The sequence below is a fragment of the Centrocercus urophasianus genome, unplaced genomic scaffold (genome assembly GCF_019232065.1).
Source record: "Centrocercus urophasianus isolate 14NV4802_14NV808 unplaced genomic scaffold, USGS_Curo_1.0 seq_22, whole genome shotgun sequence".
NCBI classification, from domain to species: Eukaryota; Metazoa; Chordata; class Aves; order Galliformes; family Phasianidae; genus Centrocercus; species Centrocercus urophasianus.
In genome coordinates, this window is record NW_024884778.1 from 19,338,439 (window position 1) to 19,358,622 (window position 20,184).

General features: G+C 38.9%; 1 protein-coding gene across 1 annotated transcript in view; it reads left to right on the forward strand.

Annotated features, from left to right (window-relative positions):
• The window catches only part of DOCK3 (dedicator of cytokinesis 3), a 184,769-nt gene that overhangs the window by 101,423 nt on the left and 63,162 nt on the right, over positions 1-20,184 (forward strand). Inside the window, exons 14-21 of the mRNA XM_042823318.1 lie at positions 2,822-2,947; positions 11,252-11,376; positions 14,925-15,087; positions 15,627-15,733; positions 16,431-16,602; positions 17,234-17,331; positions 19,003-19,086; positions 19,343-19,443. Coding sequence (XP_042679252.1) covers positions 2,822-2,947; positions 11,252-11,376; positions 14,925-15,087; positions 15,627-15,733; positions 16,431-16,602; positions 17,234-17,331; positions 19,003-19,086; positions 19,343-19,443 — 976 coding nt within the window. The remainder of the gene's footprint in view (positions 1-2,821; positions 2,948-11,251; positions 11,377-14,924; positions 15,088-15,626; positions 15,734-16,430; positions 16,603-17,233; positions 17,332-19,002; positions 19,087-19,342; positions 19,444-20,184) is intronic.

Sequence of the window (20,184 nt, forward strand, 5' to 3'; positions counted from 1 at the left end):
ACGTGCGAGATTACACGTAGCTGGATTTCTGTACCTACTGTGATGATTTAAATGTTAACTAAAACTTGTGTTCTGTTTACAGATGTAAGCTGCCTTACCTTTGCCAATTTAACCAGGAATTATAATACATACTTGTTATCTTTCCTTTTCAGATACAGTTGAAAATAATACGTTGTGATTTCAGTGTGCTTAATTTTCTTCACCTTTTTATCTATTTTGTTTAATTATTCCAGAAGATCTCACCTGTGGAGAGAGCTAATGGCCTGCTATAGAATTAGCTTATGGTCTGTTGTATTTACAGTATATCTGTGGTTGTGAAAACTGCTAGCCCATGCTTGGATACGACGTTAGCAGCTATCAGCACTGGCAGAACTCCACTGTGTCTTTGTGACACTGGCTGAGGTTGAGCAGACTTCACTGCACAGGAAGAGAAGGATTAAAATTTATTCATTGGAATTTCCCTGAGTAAAACAATCTTCCTGTTCAATTCCCTTGAAACTTCCAGGTATCACATGTATCTGTGGGCTGCTCTCCTGAGGATACGGTGCGTCTGTGTGAATGAGGGTAAAACCAGATATTAAGTTTGTCTGTGTTATGTAGAAAATTCTGTCTGACCCAAGATAAGCGGCATTTTCATACCTATAAATTCATTGTCACAAAGACCCTGTGGTAGTTTCAGTACTGAGTGTTCCGTTACGTAGTTGAGGAGAATTAGCTGCCTTAGGAGGGTGTTTACCACCTTTCACATCTATTTTTATTTTCCTGGTTAATGGCAGATAAACATGGAAAGAATACATACATCTTTCACTTGTAACTTCATTAATACTTTACTGATTTAAGGATGAAGTTGCTATTCCATTCCAAAAGAAACTAGTGAATTAGATAGTGTTCTGCTTAGTTGCAGGTAGTTTTGCATTGCTAGGTGAGGGTATGGTTCAGACAGGCACACTGATATCCAAGTACTATTATTGCCTTAGTGCCACTTATTTGCTTATTCAGATGTTGTAGCAGAATATGCATTTCACAACCACGTAAAAGATGTTAAACACAACCAAAAAGCAAATAAAAGAGGTTTGAGTTTGGGGATTTGTGACATTCAAAGCTGATCTCCTTCCACATTGTTCCTATTACAGTGAAGTTTGTCTACCACTTATCCTGAATTGTGAACAACTTGGAAAACTTGGTCTGTTTGCATTAATTGCAACTGCCAGGTGCCTGCTGAAACGTTCTTTTTTCAGTTATGAGCATTTTTGAAGAGCAGAAGAAAAGGAAATAGATTTTTACTTGTCTTCATCTCTTTAAGATAATCACTTGAAGCATACTAAGATCTAATGTATCTCTGGATCAAGAGTTTGAGGCTTGGCAGAAGTGCTGTCACAGTGTGAGGGACAGTATTGCAGACTGAAGTGATTTTAGCATAAGTAGTGCAATTTGGGCTTCTCATAACCTATTCTTAGAGTATAGAAATTTTCAAATCACACTTGCAGTTTGTGTCCTGAAAGCAAGCTCTGGTTGGTTCTCTCCCTGTCTCAGCAGCTCTTACATAAGAGTAGTCCTTCATATCTGCTGCAGGGAACGGAAAAACCTGGGAGGTTAGGCTGGAAAAGAAAAGACTGGAGAGCAGACTACCAACCTCTTGGGAGAAGCAGTAGGTAGGCAGAAGGTTGTTGGAGTGTAGCATGTGGGAGGGTGTCAGAGAAGTGCTATCTGTAATACTGTGCTGTAATATTATGTTCTCTATTATTTCTAGTGACTAACTTATACAGGTAATCGATCAACTCTGGTTCGATTTGCTAACTACTGGAGGTATTGCACGTGGACTGGATATTAGTGCTCTCAGTTTCCTAAAAGCATGTCTAACGAAATGATTACATATTGTATGCAAAGCCAATATATTGAGCTTAGAAAATAGCAGAATTAAAGATAGTTCGTGCAAGAATATATATAAAAGGTAGTTTTTGCATGTGTTGTTCCACACAGTGAGCAGAGAGGAAGAAAGAGCTACTGGCTGTCATTCACTGAATGAAATAAGGAAAAATTACTATATGAATGTGATTCTCATTGCTTTTTGTGCATGCTTGGCGGAGGATGAGACTAAGTCTCCATGGTTGGTCTTAATGCTGGCGTTTTCTGGCATCTTAGTGCTTAATTTTCTAACTTTACCAGTACATAATCCTCATTTTATGGGTGTGGTATATCCTTTAAATTAAAAGCTAATAGAGAAGTTAGACTAACTGTGCAGTTATTCCTAGTGATTGATATTCCTATTTGGTTGATATACTGAACAAAGGGTCACGGAAAGAGCTGGCTGCTGAGCATTTCTGGTGCTTGTTTTCCAGGTTCACTTTCACGTGTTGGTTCTCATGAAATATGTTGAGATACAGAATTTCTCTAAAGTCAACATTATTACATGAAGTAGGTCAAGAATAAAGTGAAACATTGATTTAAAGACACTTCTGGGATGTCCTGCAGGATTGTGTAATACGGTAGTTCACATAGAAGTGATGTTGCTCGTATATATGTAGTAATTCACTGTATATGACGTATAGAAATAACGCTAAATACTTCAACTTGTGATGTGCCATTGGAATTGAGTATTCTGACTTGGAAAGCATTGTAGTTTATATAATATTATGCTCCTAACTGATCACTGAAGCAGATCTGTTTCTTCCGTTCCACTTCTAAGCGATTCCAAGGCAAAAAATAACTTTATGTTTGGGTATTTGTATTAAATTTTATTAAATTAGCCATAGATCAAAGCAGTTTTTTAGCCATCTAATTCTTAGGCCTAAAAAATGAATATTTCTGTGTTTTTTTTCAGGACTTATAATATCTCTTCAGCTTCTTCGTGGTGACATGGAGCAGGTTCGGAGGGAAAACCCCATGATCTTTAACAGAGGTGTTTCTGTTACCAGAAAGCTGGGTTTCCCCGATGTCATAATGCCAGGTAAACATAACAGCTCTAATCTTAAGACATTGGTCATGTTTTTTTCATGTTCTCCTTAAAAAAACATCAGAAAATACTTTTCTGGAAGAAGGTTAAAAATACAAGGGTTGTATTATTTGTCACTACATGCCAATTGCAGATTCTGAGAGGCATGCTGAACAGTTTAATCAGTGGACACTCAATATTCATATGTATCAGAGGTGATCTTGGAAGTTTGCTTAATTTCCTTTTCCTCATTTAAAAATCCCCCATGTAGTCTAAGCGTGGAAATGTTTATTTTAAAATTTTCTTAAAAGTTTCTTAATAGTAACCTAAAGCCTGACTGAAGAGTTTCTTCTACTTTGCCACCTTGATTTTTGGAGTTATTGTGATCCTTTTACCTTGATGTACAGTACGTGAGGCTGCAGGTCTGGTCTGATTTTGCAGCTGATCTTACTGAGTTCCTAGTCCCTGCAACAGCTGCCTTGGCTGAGGCTGTGCTGTGCTCCTTGCTTCTGGAGCAGCAGCTTAAGACAGCTGACTTTTTGGCACAAGTTGAGGTAGGCACAGCATAACCAAGAGCTCGTTTAGGGAGGAAACTGGAACTTAGCCAGTCACACAATCATGGATACAAAACCTGGCGTTAAACAGCCTTAATTTTTACAGTGTAATAAGAAATGGGCTTTCTAATTATGTTGCATGTGTAGCAATACTACCTTATTGCTTTGCAATATAACAGGACCAAGGATGACTTGCAGACATAAGAAATTTAATAAAAGCATAATGGGAAAGCTATCAGATTTTATTATTGGAAAGACTGCAGTGACACATCGGCATCAAAAGCAATTGTTGTAGCTTTACTGTGGAGGCTCTTGAGGAAGCGCAATAAAAACTGAGAATATGTGGGAAGTATTCTAGAATCCAAGGTATATGGTTTTAGAACAGTATGTTTTTATTTGCTAATACTCTTGAAAGCAGCTGTAATATGGTCTTTCTTCCCTGTTCCTGCTGAAATGCTGCTGTAACTATTTGTAAAGCTAGAACTAGAAATGTAGTTCACAGTCCACCGTATTGAAATAACCTGAAATTGGTGTCAGTTCAGTACTGTGGGTTATAAAGCCAATTAAAAATTTTAGTTCCTAGTGACCTTAAAGCAGTTAAATAGAGAAAAGACTAAGTATTGTGTGCAGATATGTAGACACTGTGCCAGCATGATGGTCTGCTGCGATTGAGATGACATGTAGATGTCAGCTAGGAAATGTAGCTGTAGATCACAGCTAGAAAAGTCAGCGTCAGGAACAATTTAACAGAAATTTACTTACCCAATTCTCCTGCAAGAATTGCACTTCTGTGTTTGTAGAACTGCCCCTCAGTTCCTTCAGACCATTTGATTTTAGCAAACTGAAAGAATGGCTTTGTGGCCTTGGTGTTCCCCCTCACCTGTTTCTGGAGCCTGCTATAGTGGGTCTGTTTTCCCTGTGCTTTTGCTGTTGTGTCCAGGGGGTGAGTAAGCAAGTTAGCAGTGTTATGGCAAAAGCTGTTCCTACCCTAAACTTTAGAGATCCTCTATCTAGTGAAGCTAATTACAATTTCCAAACCTAATTTCTCTTTGTAATTAAGAACACTAGAGAGAGTGCTGCTTCAGTGCAAAGGAGGTCAACCAAATTACAGATATGTTGTTATGATTTTGGTGATATTCAGCTGTGACACCTTGGACATTTTAGCTAAATGAAAACTATTTTCCAAAGTGAATGCCTGCAGTGCTTCCATCTGCATATGTATGGTAGTGACATTTCCAGCTGACCCAACAGCTTCTCAAGTTGCATTCCTCACAAAGACATTCTGTTAGGTCTCTATTGCTAGCTAGCGTCCTTTTTTTCTTTTTCTTTCTTTCTTTTTTTTTTTTTTTTTCTTTTTGTGGAAGTGACAGTTTCTGTTGGGGAGAACAGAGGGATTTTAAGATGATAATATGTTTGGAATTGGGTTCATAGTGGGGCAACTAGGACAGACAGATTGGTCTACTGAAATTACTGACCAATGCAACAAACATATGAAAGGACCACCATTCTGCTACTAAATGCTTACAGCCCCTCTAAGGTGCTGAATACTCAGAAATTCTCAATTCAGAGGGGGATGCAAGACGTCCACATATACAGTCTTGATGCCAAGCTTCCAGGCATTTCTGTTCGGAGAAAAAAAAAAAAAAAAAAAAGGCTCTAATTTGTAGACAAAAGGCAGTTTGTAAATGTGCTTGAGGAGCAGATAGAACAACCAAGGCAGTCGTGGTGTGTAGACAGACTGTCGCTGCAGTGACAAATGAGGATACTGCTGGATGCAGAGTGAGATAGTCGTGAGCAGTGCTCTAAACAAAAAAAATTCATTGATCTGGATATTCTTCAACTGAAAAATTAGGAGATTAAAACACAACATCGCTGTGCTGATGCCATCAATATTATTCATTCTGTTAAGTGACAGCAGATATTTGCAGATTTTTATTTTTTTAAAAACAATAGATGAAACTGGTTTGAGTTTACATGATGGCTACGACAGAGCACTTGGATAGAGGGAGTTATCCTTCAGATGTGTTAGCAAAGCTAGAGGAATAAGGAATGCCCATCAATTCGCCGTGCTTTGTGCCTGCGTCATTACAGCCAGAATCAGACTGATTGGGTGTGCTACTGTGGTCTGGAATTAGAAAAGATATCATTTACAAAGCAACCAGATGAAATCTTTCAGCAGTTCTCAATCATGCCTGTTTCTTTAATTGTCTTTGTCAAACTTCCTTTTCCTTCCTTTGCTTCAGAACTGTTTCTTTCTCATGAAAGATGGGGTTTCCGCTCTGGGAAGAGCACAGAAAGTGCATGTAAAGATACGTATTTTGCAAGTGGATGCTGATTTTTAAAACAGTGTGATTGAAAAATTATTTTGATGAATCAATTAATGAAGGCTAATATATCACCTAATATTGTCAAAATTTGCAACGGTCATTCTGCTGACCCAAGAAATGTATTTTCTTTAAAGCAAACAGAGCTGACATTTCAAATGAATCTTCCTGGTGATGGGTTTTAACATCTTCAATTTCTTTTTTAATAGGAATTCCTTTCAAATGTAGGTGTCTTAACCATTATAATTCTGTAGCTGTGTCTCTCCACACAATTCTCCTACCCCGTTTTTTTTTTACAGTAGCACTCGTTTCTGTATCAAGCTCATTTTTCCCTCACTCAGAGCATCATGAGTGGACGTCATTTAAGAAATTAAGTTAAACCAGTTTTGATGTGCTTGTATCTTGCATGGTTATGAAAACATATATATGTTATTATATTTTGAAATAACCATGCCTGCCTTCAGTTTTAAGTATAGATTTGCGTTCTTTGTTTCCTGTTGTGTTGTGACCTGAGAAGAGCATCGTGAAGACTAATGCTCTTTTTGCCCAAATCAGAGGGGAGTCAGTCAGCACAGATTCACAAAGAGGTGGTGGGTTTTTGTTCCATTTTGGTTTTTGGTTTTTATTCTTTTCTGAATTGCTGTTGGGTTGAAGAACGTCCATCTGATCCTGAAAATTTTACCTTTCCCCAGAGATAAAAGCAATGAGGCATGTGCTGCTTGCCTTTTGGATTGCAACTTTATTTGTATACAGAACTTGCTGATCAGAAATCTATTGCATAGGCATGGCGTTTGTCAGTTCCCTAAAGGACATCCCTTCCCTTCCCCATGCGCTGATAAGTATTCTGTCTTTTACTTTGATCCTCTGATGAAAAGTGCATGCTTCATCTTCTACTTGTGAGTGATGTTTCTTTCTCTTTTTTTTTTTCTCTTTCCTTGTCTTAATTTCCTGGCTTCTCTCTCTTTCCTTTCCTTTTATTGTCTCCCCTTTCTTTCTGACGCAGAGATGAAGATAGTTGGGTGTAAGTTTCTGCTTTTCTGTGTAATGTCTTCTTATTGCTTGCTTTTTCCCATTTTCATATCTTTCATGGAATGTTGGGGATTGGTAGAGGTAACAAATCATAACATTTCAGAGAAATTTTAGTAACAGAGGCTTTGTCTTTCCCGTCTCTTCATATCACAGGCCAACTTAAAAAAGGTTAATCAGTAGGAAAGGTGAGGAAAATCTCAGCATCTGCTCTCTCAGGTGGCAGAAATACACTGAGAATTGGACGTGGCAGTACTCATCAGCCATCCTCAGAATATTCAGGGTGACAGAATTGATGAGGCTGAAAGTTACAGTTATGTAATAATTACCCCCAAAAAAGCATTTACAAGGAGATTAAAGAACGTTTTTATCATTAATCAACTGTCAGAAAATGGAAAGTAAAAAATATTAATTTGGAGGAGATAACATTAAAAATTCAGCTTACAGCTGCAGGAAACCTTTCCAGGCACATCACTGAATTTAAAAAAATCCTATTCTTTTCCAGGCACAGAAGTGCAACAATGGATATCAAATAGTCTACTAAACATCATTTGTTCAGTTTTTAATTACAGGAATTGAAACAATTTGGGTGTTTTGTTCACCAAAAGCTAGAGGGTCACTTGGAATTGAACTTGCACAATGTTCCATTTATAGAGGGGGGGAAAAAAGTTTCCTTTGGTAGGTAGGCAGTCAGTAAAACCTGTGTTTCCCTTTACCGATGCAGTGTTATTCCCAGTAATGTTAATACTTGCATGCCATCAATACTTCAAGAATTTAGAAAGTTACTAAGTTACACTTATAAGTGTTAGATTAAATACAGGCTGTTTCTGTACATGGTTATTAATTTGCTATTTAAGTCCTTAATCTTCGAGTGAAAAACCTGCAAAACCAGTATAAATCATTCTTTGATTGATTTATCCTAACACAATTATTGTCCATTGGACTATTGAATGTTATCAAGTCTTGACAACTAATATTTGGAATGTGTACAATGTGTACTGTAAACACAAAACCAGTGTTATGAATCTTATATTCATTTCCACAACTTGCTTAAAATAAAATAGTTCCGGGTGATAGGAGAAAGGACTTCAGTGTAAGCAAAGCCCACACAGTTAATATTTAATGACCTGGTAATTTGAATACAAATTGTATATTCGACATAGTTAGATTTTAAAGGAACAGTAATAGCCAAAACAAAACCCTCATAAAAGTGATGGGAGAATAAATGAAGGGCAGCACGAGACATCACAAAATAATTCTTGCTATTGTGAGAAGCGCCGTATGTCAAGACATTTCATGAAGGTTTAATCTCAGGAACTGCATATATAAAAACTGCGTATATTTTGTGCTAAGGAGCCGTTTACATTTGGTTTTAAATAAAAAGCACTTGTTGAGGGATGGCCTTTAATACCATTCTGAAAACTCACTGGCTGCTTCATTTCATCCTGACATCGAGTGTCCTCAGTTCAAGTGCCGCGCACCGGTTGGAACCTACAAATGCTTTTGGCCCGCTGGCCTCCTAGCACTCTTTTTCCTGTGCTAACAGTAGGAGGCCAACACTGACCCACTTTGATGAGGTGCACTGTTCTCCTGTGAGGATGGGAGAGGCTGCTGAGATGCACACTGGCACACATGCTGCTTTTCTCCCAGAGTGCAAGAGAAGTGTTGTCACTTCCAAGCCAGAACTATTTGCATGGAGGTGTGTCTGCTTTATTAACGAGTCCTTTATTCCTCTCTTTTTCTATTTTAAGACAGAATTAAGCAAAGGAAGAGCTCTCTCTGCCAGGGTTTTTGACTTGCTGTGTAGCTGTTTTTTGGTGTCAGAGCTGACAAGGATCTCTTGATTCTGCTGATCACACTTCTTGTTTTGTCACATGCGAGAAGCACGGTGCAATCTGCTCAGGCACTTCTGAGCTGCTGTGAAGGCCTCTAGCCTTGCAATTTGCATACTCAGAACAAAATGTCTGACACACTGCTCTGTGTCCAAGCATTTACTCTGTTTCTGTGGAGCCCTTTACAGTATCTGAGCTCAGAAACATCGAGAGTGGCAGCAGCAGTCAGGAAAAAAAGCTAGCAAGGATGCAGTAGTAGCTTAGGTTAAGTACCATGCTAGGAAGAGGGAATTCTTTTAGAGAGGATATTTTTATGATTACACACAAACTGAAGTCTGTGAGTTTCTGGCTTTAGCTCCAGACTTTGAAGAAGCAGATGAGTGCAATGCGTGAGAGCAGCAGCCTTCAGTCTTTTCTTACTTTGCATTATGGCCTTTTCTGGTTATTTTTAAGATGCTATAAACTATTTTTACAAGAGAAGATGCTCCATTACACTTCACTGAAGTACTTTTTCCCTTTTTTTCCTTCATTTTGATGCAAATCCACTGTTATCTCGATTCCTCTGCCCCCCACCCCACAGGCATTTTTTCAATTAGTGAAGTAATATCCCTTCTGGTAAGCTTAATGGAAGATTGGATGCTGTACGTTCACCAAACTCTGCATTTAATTTAAACTAGGATTTGCAATCTGACATTGGGCTTTGTGTGGCCATACCCTGTTCTGGAGAAGAGGCCATAAATAAGAATCTCCCAAATGCTAATTTATGGGTACAACTAATTTCTATTGAGAATCACAGCATATAAATTGGATTCTTTCGTCCTCATCATGCATGCTGCTTAGAAAAAAGACTGGAGGCTGTTAAACAGAAGGAGTTTCAAAACAAAAGCCCTGACTTAAACTATCTTCAGCTGCGACTTTTAGATTTCCTTGATATTCCTGTGGTCAACGTATAGGTGGCTTGTCTGCATTTTAAACAGCAAGAAAAACACACAGATAATTTTCTCTGCACAGCGTTCCATGTGATGGCTGTTCTTTGATGAGAAAACCTGACTGAATGCTGGAGGGCTTTCGTGACCCTCTCGCTGTTATCTTCCTCACAGCAGTGAAGCACTGCAGTCTCAGAGCCCTCGCTGTGATTCATGTCCTGCTGCCCACCCTGTGAGCCTGCCCTGCCAGCAGGGCTGACAGAAGGAGGGCATTTTGGAAACAGATTCCCATTCACAGGAGTGCTAGCAGAGAGCACCGAGAGGCAGCTACAGAGTGGTACTTCTGTGCGTGAAAAGTTGTACTGCTCTCCAGAATAAAAATGACCATAAAGGCAAGCTTCTGTTGTTTGTCCCTTCAGTAGAATCCAGGGTGAATTTGGTGGGGTGAGAGACTTCAAGAAAAATTTGAAGTGCATCTTTGACCAACAGAAGGATATCTCTCATTGCCTGAAAGCATATGCTGCTTGTTTCATAGTGCTTCTGGTTAATAAACAGATTTAATAGCATCAGCTTCTCCAAGTACTGGGTTGGAAGAAATCAGTCACTGAAGGAGTCTCTGCTTTGCTGTATAAACATTCCACCACTTCATTATTTGGTCTCTTGAGGCTGCTTAACAAAATCCCTGACTTGAAAGTGTTTGATTTATAGTTGTTCAAAAATTGTGTATTTTTTTTATACTGCCCTTTCATACATTTCTCTTTGGGAGAAATAAATAAGAAGTGATAGGTCACAGAATGGAAGCAGCAACTAAACCTGAGGGAAAAGCAAGTGCTACCTGCCATCCTCTTGGTGAATGCTTTAGAACTTACTGCATTCCTTTTGAAAGCAGCATTTCCCAAACCAGATTCTTAGAACAAAATAAGAAGTGAACAAGACTTTGTTAAATTCAGGATAATAACAAATCTGAGAGAGGTGCCAGCATTTGTATTGCTGAGTGCAGTCATTTGCTCTGAAAGCTCTTGAAGGTGAGGTCATGATTAACTGGCAACTATCCATACTGCCTGCTCTATTACATTCTTGCATATGGACACCAGGGACTAGCCAGAAATCTAGCAGAAAAACCAATTAATAATTCCTTCTTAATCCGTCTCAACTGAATTACAGCCAAGTATCCAAAAAGGCTGCTTTTGTTTTCTTGTTACAATAAAAAGGAAATTCACAAATCTACAAAATACTCAGAGAAGATTTAACTGAAATTAATTTTCTACCAATCACCACGGAAATACGCATTTGTTTTTAAAATATATTGAAAATAGGAAGTCTGACACTGTTGATGCTTTCAGTTTTCTCCTGATAGCTGCATCACATAACTAGGCAGAGTAGTGGAGGTTTTGTTTTCCTTTCTCTACTCACACACAATAAAGCAGGTGTTGATTCCGAGTTCACACTTAATGAAGGCATTACTAACAACGTTCTGATTTTATGCATTGATATCAAAATGTTCATCTTTATTAACAATTAACTTGCTGCTTGGAATGATTTGGCATCAGCCATAGTCTTGCAGAACACCGGGTGGTTTGCAGAATCAACATAGGCTTCACACAGGCGCTGTCTCCCATGGTGAGTGTAGCCATGTGCCTCCTGTCTTTCCCTGCAGGTGATATACGCAATGACTTATACCTGACACTGGAGAAGGGAGACTTTGAAAGAGGTGGGAAAAGCGTGCAGAAGAACATTGAAGTGACCATGTATGTTCTGTACGCAGATGGAGAAATCTTGAAGGTAAGTGCTTGTTTCCTCTTCAAGTTTTGAGTGCCATCTGCTTGTTCCATGCACACATGCTGTTTGTTTGTTCTCTGATGCCAGGGAAACTACACTCAAACTAGTTCTTCCTATTTTTGGTTTTGGCTAAGGTTTTAACCTATTACAATGAAAGAAGTGGTCGCTTACATGTGGTCCTGTTTATGAGTGGTCCTGTTTAGCAGAGTGGATGGTGACAGGACAAGGGGAATGGTCTTAAACTGAGACGGGGGAGGTTTAGGTTGGATATTAGGAGGAAGTTTTTCAGCCAAAGGGCAGTGAGGCACTGGAACAGGTTGCCCAAGGAGGCTGTGGATGCCCCATCCCTGCAGGCACACAAGGCCAGGCTGGATGTGGCTCTGGTCAGCCTGGTCTGCTGGTTGGTGACCTGCACACAGCAGGGGGTTGGAACTGGATGAGCACTGTGCTCCTTTGCAACCCAGGCCATTCTGTGATTCCATGATACATATTTGAAAGAATTCGGAGCACTGCCCCATGTGGGAATAGGCGCATAGGAGAAAATTTTTATAAACTGAAAAGCTTATATAATTTGCAGTGTGATGTCAGTGACTATAGTAAAATTTAAAGTCGCTGTAATCAAAGATCAAAGAAGCATATGACAAATTTCTTAAGTCAAATAGTGTATGTGATAAAACAGGAATACAGGCGAGGCTGTTGGAAGTGTGGTTTGTTGGTGTGTTGAGCGCCGTTTTGAAGAAGTCCCTGGTTTCCAAGATCTTGGCTTTCACCATGGGAGGGCGTTATTCCTGTTGGGAATGTTGTTAATGTTTGTCTTTCTTTCTCTGTTCTTACTATAGTGTTACTGAAGGGAAGAACAACAGGTAGATATGTCAGCTTTGTGTGAGGTGGGAAAGAGTGAGGAAAGAGAAGTAAAAATATTTTGACATAAACTGCTATTGGGAATGGAGGAGAAGCTGCATTTAAAATCGTTGAATTAGAACTTCCCCTAGATTTTTTTTAACATCTGGTGCAAAAAAGTGGTCTTTGTAGCCATTCTCATAGAACAGGCTGAACCGCAAAGTCCTTGTGTGTCTAACTCGGTGCCGCAATCTGTTTTGGGAATTGGAAGAGGAACCTTTCCCTTATTAACATAATTTCTTGTGATTTGATTGAAAATCAAGTAAGGAACTCTCTTGTAAGGAACTGCTTTGTGCCCACAGCTGTTTCTGGAAGATCACAATCCTTTCCTGTTCAATTGCATTAGGCATACATTTCAAATTGAGCGTCGTACATTTTTAATCATTGCTGTGTTACAGAACAGTCTGCTGAAGACCACTGTAGATCTCAGTTGTCCCAAGCACAGGATCAGCATCTTCAAATGCCAACATAGTTTCTAGACGTTATCAACATAGCATCAAGACTTGTTTGTTTTCTGCTGGAGTTCTCACTGCAATACTTTTCCCTTTCCCTTACCCTTTGTATTGCTCCAGCAGTACTTCAGGGCTATGGGTGGAATTGGAGATGGGACATGGCACAGAGAAAAGAGGCAGTCAATCCAAATAAAAAAAAAATCAGGGGAACATACTTTTTGTAATAGAAAGACTTTACATAGAAAGGATCCCCTGTGGATTCTCAATTTAAATAACTTATTTACAAGAAAACCTTTGTACCGATTTTTATATTGCTGCTCCTCAGTGTAGTGGCAGTCAAAGCAACTTTTTATGGTTATGTCAGGGAGATCTGTGGTTCGTGAAGCCTAATGATGCCTCAGATCAGTTGCATTTCAAACATGCAGTCATCAGAATTTTTTACATAGGAAATAATAAGCTGGTGAATGTCTACTGAAAAACCAGTGGAAGTGCTATCAAGAACGATAAAACCTGAGCTCCTCCCCTTTAATTTGAACTCCTCGCTGCATAGTTCTCTTATTGCAAAATAGACCTGGAAAGATAACATATGAAACCAAATATTGGTTGAATTGAATATGGAGACATAATTCAAAGTTCTAAATGGCAGTTTGAAGGAAAAGTCATATCTGCATGAGGCAAGGAAACAGCCACTTAGAACTGAGTTTGGAAACTAATCACGTATTATCTTTTTTCTTTGCTGCCATGGTTTCTACCTGATAGAAAAATTCTGTAAATTCATCTCCCAGAGGTAAAGCAAATGAGACAGCCATCTGGAATTACTTTTGACTTAGTGGGTTATCTTACCTTAAGTGCTGATGTCCTTATGGAAGCCAACTGACCTTATTAAACGCATATGGCTTTTAATAGAATGTTCTAAATCTGTAGAAATGCCTTGAAGACCTTAAGAATTCTAGGTATCCACAGATACATAAAATGTAATATATATTTGTTAGTCTGGGTTATTTTAGTATTTCACCTTTTATATTAAGAATTTAGTTTTAAACTCTAGACAGCTTATTTTTTCATTGTGGACGCCTGGTTTGTGTTATCTGTGGTAGGGTAAGATCAATCAGTGTGTTGGAACCTGTCATTTCCATTAGAAGGAAGCTGGTTTCACTCAGAGGCAGAATATAACTATTCCTAAGTGGGGGGAAAGAAGCAGCTGCAAAGAGAGTGCTGAATGGGGAGCTTTCATTTCAGTCAGTCAGCGTAATCTAGAAGGAAATATTAAGATTGCAACAAGGGGAGTGCCATTTGAGCTTTTTAATGTAAAAGATAAGAATAAAATTTGGTTGACTTAGCTCTCAGTGCAGTACTGATGAGTTGAACAGCTTTGTTTGGGTTGTCTGACCACTGAATGATCTCCTGCATGACCCAAGATGCATTCACAGTCTTGAGAGGCTGCTTTCTGCCTTCCGTTTCATTTTTCTAATCACAGGGTTAATTGAATAACTTTCAGTTGGTAGCGTGGTTGGGGAAGTAATAAAAAATCTCCAGTTGAAGATTGCAAGTGCATGAGCAGTGCACTGAAGGTGTGATCGTTGACCCCAGCACACCACTTTCCTTGGCTGAATGCTGTTCCTGACCTACAACATTTTCTAAACACTGCCAAAGAAGAAAGTGTGTGCTGAGTTACACCACGCTGCGGGAATCGTGGCTCTGTGAAGGCTTCAGCAGAACCATACAAAGTGTTAATAAGAATATTCTGTTTCAAATCCGTATTGCTCTTGAGTGTATCTTGGTTCAGAAATAGTCCTATTGAGAGCAGTGGAAATAAGTCCCAAACAAGATGAGCGTTTTCTTTTCAGTGTTGTCTCACCCAATTATTAGTATCCTTTAGTATAGTCTGAAAACTAAGTCTTGACACATGTAGCACTTACTCTTCTTTCTGTTCTAGTAGAAAGAATATCTTATTCATGGTAAGATGTAACTTAAATGATAACATCGTTATGCAGTCCTTTTTTTGGTTTAGCCTGTGCTCTCCAGTTCAGAAATTTCTTCAAGAATTTCAGATTTTATTGTGTCTGATTTTCTGCTTCTGCTCTTCCTCTATGTCTACAAAAAGAGATGAATTATATGAAGATTATCACCGTGTAATAAAATGACTCATCTGTAGTGATGTGCTGTCTTTTAATCTTAAATTGTGTTCTTTTGTTCCAGGATTGCATCAGCCTGGGCTCAGGAGAGCCAAGCAGGAGTGCCTACCACTCTTTTGTCCTTTACCACAATAACAGCCCTCGATGGGGGGAAATCATCAAGCTGCCCATCCCCATTGACAGGTTTCGTGGGTCTCACCTCCGCTTTGAGTTCAGACATTGCTCCAGTGAGTGCAAAACGTAACCTAAAGAAATCTAAAATGGCTGAGGTCTTCCCATTGCCAGTTCATGCTTGAATGAGGCTGTTAATCCCTGGGAAGGAGGAAGAGGGTGCCAGCTTTGACAGTGCACCTTTACTGCAGTTTGTTAGCTTGTTGCAATGTTCATTGAACAGCACAATCCCTGCAGGGCAAAACGTTCTGTAGATATTCTCCCCTGCTGTTCTGTAACTGTGTTTTCCTGTATAATGTTTTCTTTATAGCATGTACATTTTTTATTTTACTGTGATCAGCATGTTTGTACTTGGCAAGGCAGTTGTGACTACACAACCTTTACAGATTTTTTTCCAAGCCAAACCATTCTGTGATTCTCTGAGTGTTTGTTTTGAGGCTTGCTGATGACTTGCATAGAATTAAACTTAGTAGTTTGTTATATACTGATTCTTACATTACCTGTCTGCTTTTTGTTAGGAATGCGGTGGGTAACTTTGTAGAGTATGTGGATAGAGTATGAACAAATGTGATTTCTTACTTATATCTTGTTACAGCAAAAGACAAGGGAGAAAAGAAGCTCTTTGGGTTTGCATTCACTCCATTGATGAGAGATGATGGCACTACCCTGTCGGATGATATCCATGAGCTTTATGTTTATAAGGTACCAGGTCTTCTCAACTATTCACCACAGCTTCAATTTAAATCCAACTGTCATGCGTTCTCATTTTTTCCCACATTAAAAAAATTTAAAAATTTGAATTTATGTGACTAGGTATGGAAACCTCCTTCTGCTGTAGGTACAACTCATTTTTCTCATCAGATACTGATGATTTATCTTTCATTAATTATGACTGCTTGAAATTCAAACATACGAGTCTTCAAGCCGTCGGCAGTTTCACAGCCCATACTATTACTGTGTATTAAGAAATTGTTTCAGTGCCCAGAAGCTTCAAATGCATTGCTGCAGTGCTACATCTCAACAGTGCTGTAACAAGAAACTTTGGAGAGTTTTTGGCGTTGGGTTTCTTCTGCTGTTGTATTTTTGTATTTTTTCTTTCCACCATATTGATTTACTTTGATTTATTTCTTCACTATGACTTTCAGACAGCAGCACTAAGTTGGAAGGTGCAGATAGATTCAAAACAGTCAGTAGTTAGGAGGTGACATTTTCTTTTAAAACTGAGTCTCCTCTGTGTACACACAAGCCCTGAAGGTGGTAAGCACAGCTTTTCCTTACTAGTGTTTGTGTGCACCCAAAAGGTCAATAAAAGTACTGCCAAGCAATTGCTATCAGGACTTGTGTGTGAAATGAAATAAATAGACCGGGTAGCATTCCATCCCCTTTCCTGTGTTTGCAGTGTGATGAGAACAGCACGTTTAATAACCACGCGCTCTATCTGGGGCTGCCCTGCTGCAAAGAGGACTACAACGGCTGCCCCAATATTCCTTCCAGTCTTATTTTCCAGCGCAGCACCAAAGAGTCCTTTTCTGTCTCCACGCAGCTTTCTTCTACCAAACTGACCCAGAATGGTAAGTAGCTGGTACTTCAGAATTGCTTATGGGCAGATTTGTGTGCTGTATTGACATGAGCAGAAATTGTTGTTGGACTGGGGTTTTGTTTGGGTTGTTTTGGGGATTTCTTTGTTTTTTTTTTTTTGAAGAAATTGTTACTGAGTAAGGGCAGAGAAATGACTGGCATTTCTGTAAGTGCAAGACATGAGTAATCTGTTAAAACGAAGATAATTTTAATTAGGTGATTAAAGAACAAAAAAATGAGTTGTTGGCACTGTGACACAATCCTAGAATTTGTTTTTTTGGCTCTTGCAGAACTGCTAAGGAAACCAAAACTTGTTATAGCAATGTTCCTGAGGCACAGGAAGAAAAAAAAAATGTATTTTTCACAGTGCAGTGTGAGGTTGCCATAGGAAAGGTAGCAATATTTTTATTCGTTCTAAGACTTTTCAGTTCCTCCATCCTTTCTGTTAGTAATGTTGTTCTTACTGTTTGGTTTCCTTCTTGTTTTTCTTTCTTTTTTTTATTCTAACATGTGTGAGCTGCAACAAGAGCAGAACTGTAGCATAATGAATCTCAGTGGGGTCTGCAGTTGCCCTTCTGCCCTTTGTATATGGACTCTGTCTCTTTCTCTCTTACTGCTCTGCAGTGGATTTGCTTGCCCTCCTGAAATGGAAAGCTTACCCCGATCGTGTGATGGATATTCTAGGAAGGCTGAGACATGTCAGTGGCGAGGAAATTGTTAAGGTACTACATGGAATTAAGTGTATCCAGTGTCTTTGGATGTATCAGTGTTAGTAAGCTAATTGATATCTGCAGTGCACATCTGATTGTTGCTTCTTACTGTACTTTGTTTCGTGCTGTCTCAAAGTGTATGATAGGGATTTTTTTAATATGAAATTGAACACTCCAAAAATGAATGGTATTCAATCCTCAGGATCAAACCTGCTGTAATCCAAAGACAAATAACCTCATCCACCTGTATGGTGAGCATCATCCTTAGCACTCACTGTTCTGCTCTGTAGACCTGCCCCCACTGAGCCATGCTGTTTCCTAATGAATGCACAGCTCTGTTAGTGGTGTTTGGTGCAGGCTTTTCTGTTCCAGTCATATTTTCAAAAAGGCATTCCCTGAAAACAGGGAACTGTGGTTGACCATTTCTAGAGTGGTGAAAACAGAGCTGACACAGAAGTCTTAGCTTTTGAAACAGTTAATGATGGAATGGAATTGATGGAATTGATGGAAACAGTGGAATTGATGTGTATTTCTGTTTTGAGAATATATTTGAAACCTCTGTGTAGAAGACAAACAAATCTGAAACCTTGAAAGTCAAGTGCACCATCCTGCACTTCATTGTCCCAGAGCAGTGAAGTCGTGCTGCTGCACAGAGCACCAATGTCAAACGAAAGTCCCATTTCGTTTATGCCACTTTGTTGTAACTCATTTAAATGTTGCCATATCTTAATTTTAGCTTTCATGATAGCACATGTAAAAATAACATGAGAAGAAGATACCCAGTGTGTACTGAAATTATTCAAGAAGGCCATATGTCATACATTTGTTTGCAAGGCAGTACAAGTATTTGCTTTTTATAGGGAAAATTAAAAAAAAAAACAAAAAAAGAAGAAAGTATTATTCCAAGAGGAAATGCAGTTGATTCCATCCCTTAGTTGGCTGCCATTTGGCATTGGGATATGAAGCACAGAATGCAGTAATTCAGGAAAAAGAAATTTTATCTTCTCAGAAACTTCATAAATTGTTGCGTTTTGTTTCTTGTTCTCCACCTGATAAATGTAATTAGAATAGATTGCAAAATGACGAGGACAAATGAAGCAGCAGCTGACTTCACCTTCAGCATTCCTCTTCACAGTCATCCCTTCTGAGAAAAGTAAAGAAAGTCACTGAATTATCAGCAGTGTTACAGATGGGAGAAACAATTGGCACTATGTAGCTTGAATCAATTAATGTTTGTTGTAAGAGCCATAGTTTCATTCCTATAACAAAAGTTTTCAATACTAAGCATAATTTGGAGCACCATTTAATGTGCTTCCATGTCTTAAATTTGATGACAATGGCATCCAATACACTATGATGTTATGATAGTTTAATTTCTACATTGTTTTGCCACCTAGGTAGCACTTACGTCAGCTCAGCTGACAGAGAAAGGAGCACCCAGTTATATTTCTGTGTAGTACGTATTTCTTGTTTTTGTTCTCCTTTATCTGTTATTTTCATTTAGAAATATTCCTCGTGAAGGGAAAAATTCCTCGTGAAGGGAAAATCTGTCTTATGTGTGAACCTGAAATGATTTGTCCTTGGGTTTACAAAGGCATCAACATATGTGACATAATTCAAGCAGGGCAAAGAGTTCTTATTTTGAATACAATTGAAACTTACTGTTCATTAATATCACTTTAGTTCCTTCAAGACATTCTGGACACACTGTTTGTAGTTTTGGATGACAACACCGAGAAGTATGGCTTGCTGGTCTTTCAGTCTTTGGTAAGCTGATGAACTGTTGCTTCTCTTTATCTCATGGTCAGTGATTTTGAATTCACGTAGTGATCCCGGATGGCTTCAACCCGCGGCTGGGAGGGGAGCGGTATTCGCTATCGTTTGGGAGAAGCATGCAGTGACATCTCATAATGAAAGTATTGACTGTTTAAAGAAAATCACGTGTTTTGTTGTTCCGTTGTCTTATTGCAGAACACTGTGTGCAGTTTCCTTCAGTGAGGGCTCACTGCTTCATCTGTTACAGGTGTTCATCATAAATCTGCTGCGTGACAGCAAGTATTTTCATTTTCGACCTGTGATGGACACTTACATTCAGAAGCACTTTGCAGGAGCACTGGCTTATAAGTAAGTTTTGTTTATCCATCACTTCAGGGGATGGTCTTAGAAGCCTTTGAATGATGTCACTAAGAGTCATATGTTTGTGTTAGCAGAGGTTTTCAAAAATAGAACTATCTGGACAAAATATTTCCAGCACAGTTTCAGAGAAAAGCTGCTCATTGTATTGTTGCCAGAAACGAGCAGACGTTGATTTTTACTTTGCCTTTCTGAAGTGACAAATTCTGTTTTCATTGTTTTATAAATGTCACTCAGCAACACCTCCTTGTCAATCTATCAGCTAATGAGCTGCAAGAGTATATACATTTCTTGTCCAAGGACATTGGGAGATAGGATGTGTGTGAAAGCTTGCAGAACTAATTGTTATTACTTCTTCCAAAATGGACAGGTGTTTATGTAAGCTGATGGTTTTCCATTTTATTAGAGTAAGTCTGTATTTCAGTGGATCAGAATCTTAATTTTCACTGTTACTTTGAAGATTCTGCTTTATTTTCTATTGTACTTTTTTGAGTTTTGCATCAAGCAACAAGACAGACATGATTAGGAAAGCAGCATGGCTTACCATTCAGGGTTTTAGTTTTACTTACCAAAAATACTGACGGTGACAGGCACTGCGGGTAGTACACAACACTGGAAGGCGTTGTCATGTACAGAGGCTAAAAAGGTGTTCTGTCTTGTATGAATAATCACTTTTTTCACTCTGATGCCTAGTAAATATGTTTTAAACACAGCTCTTTAAGGTAGTCCAAA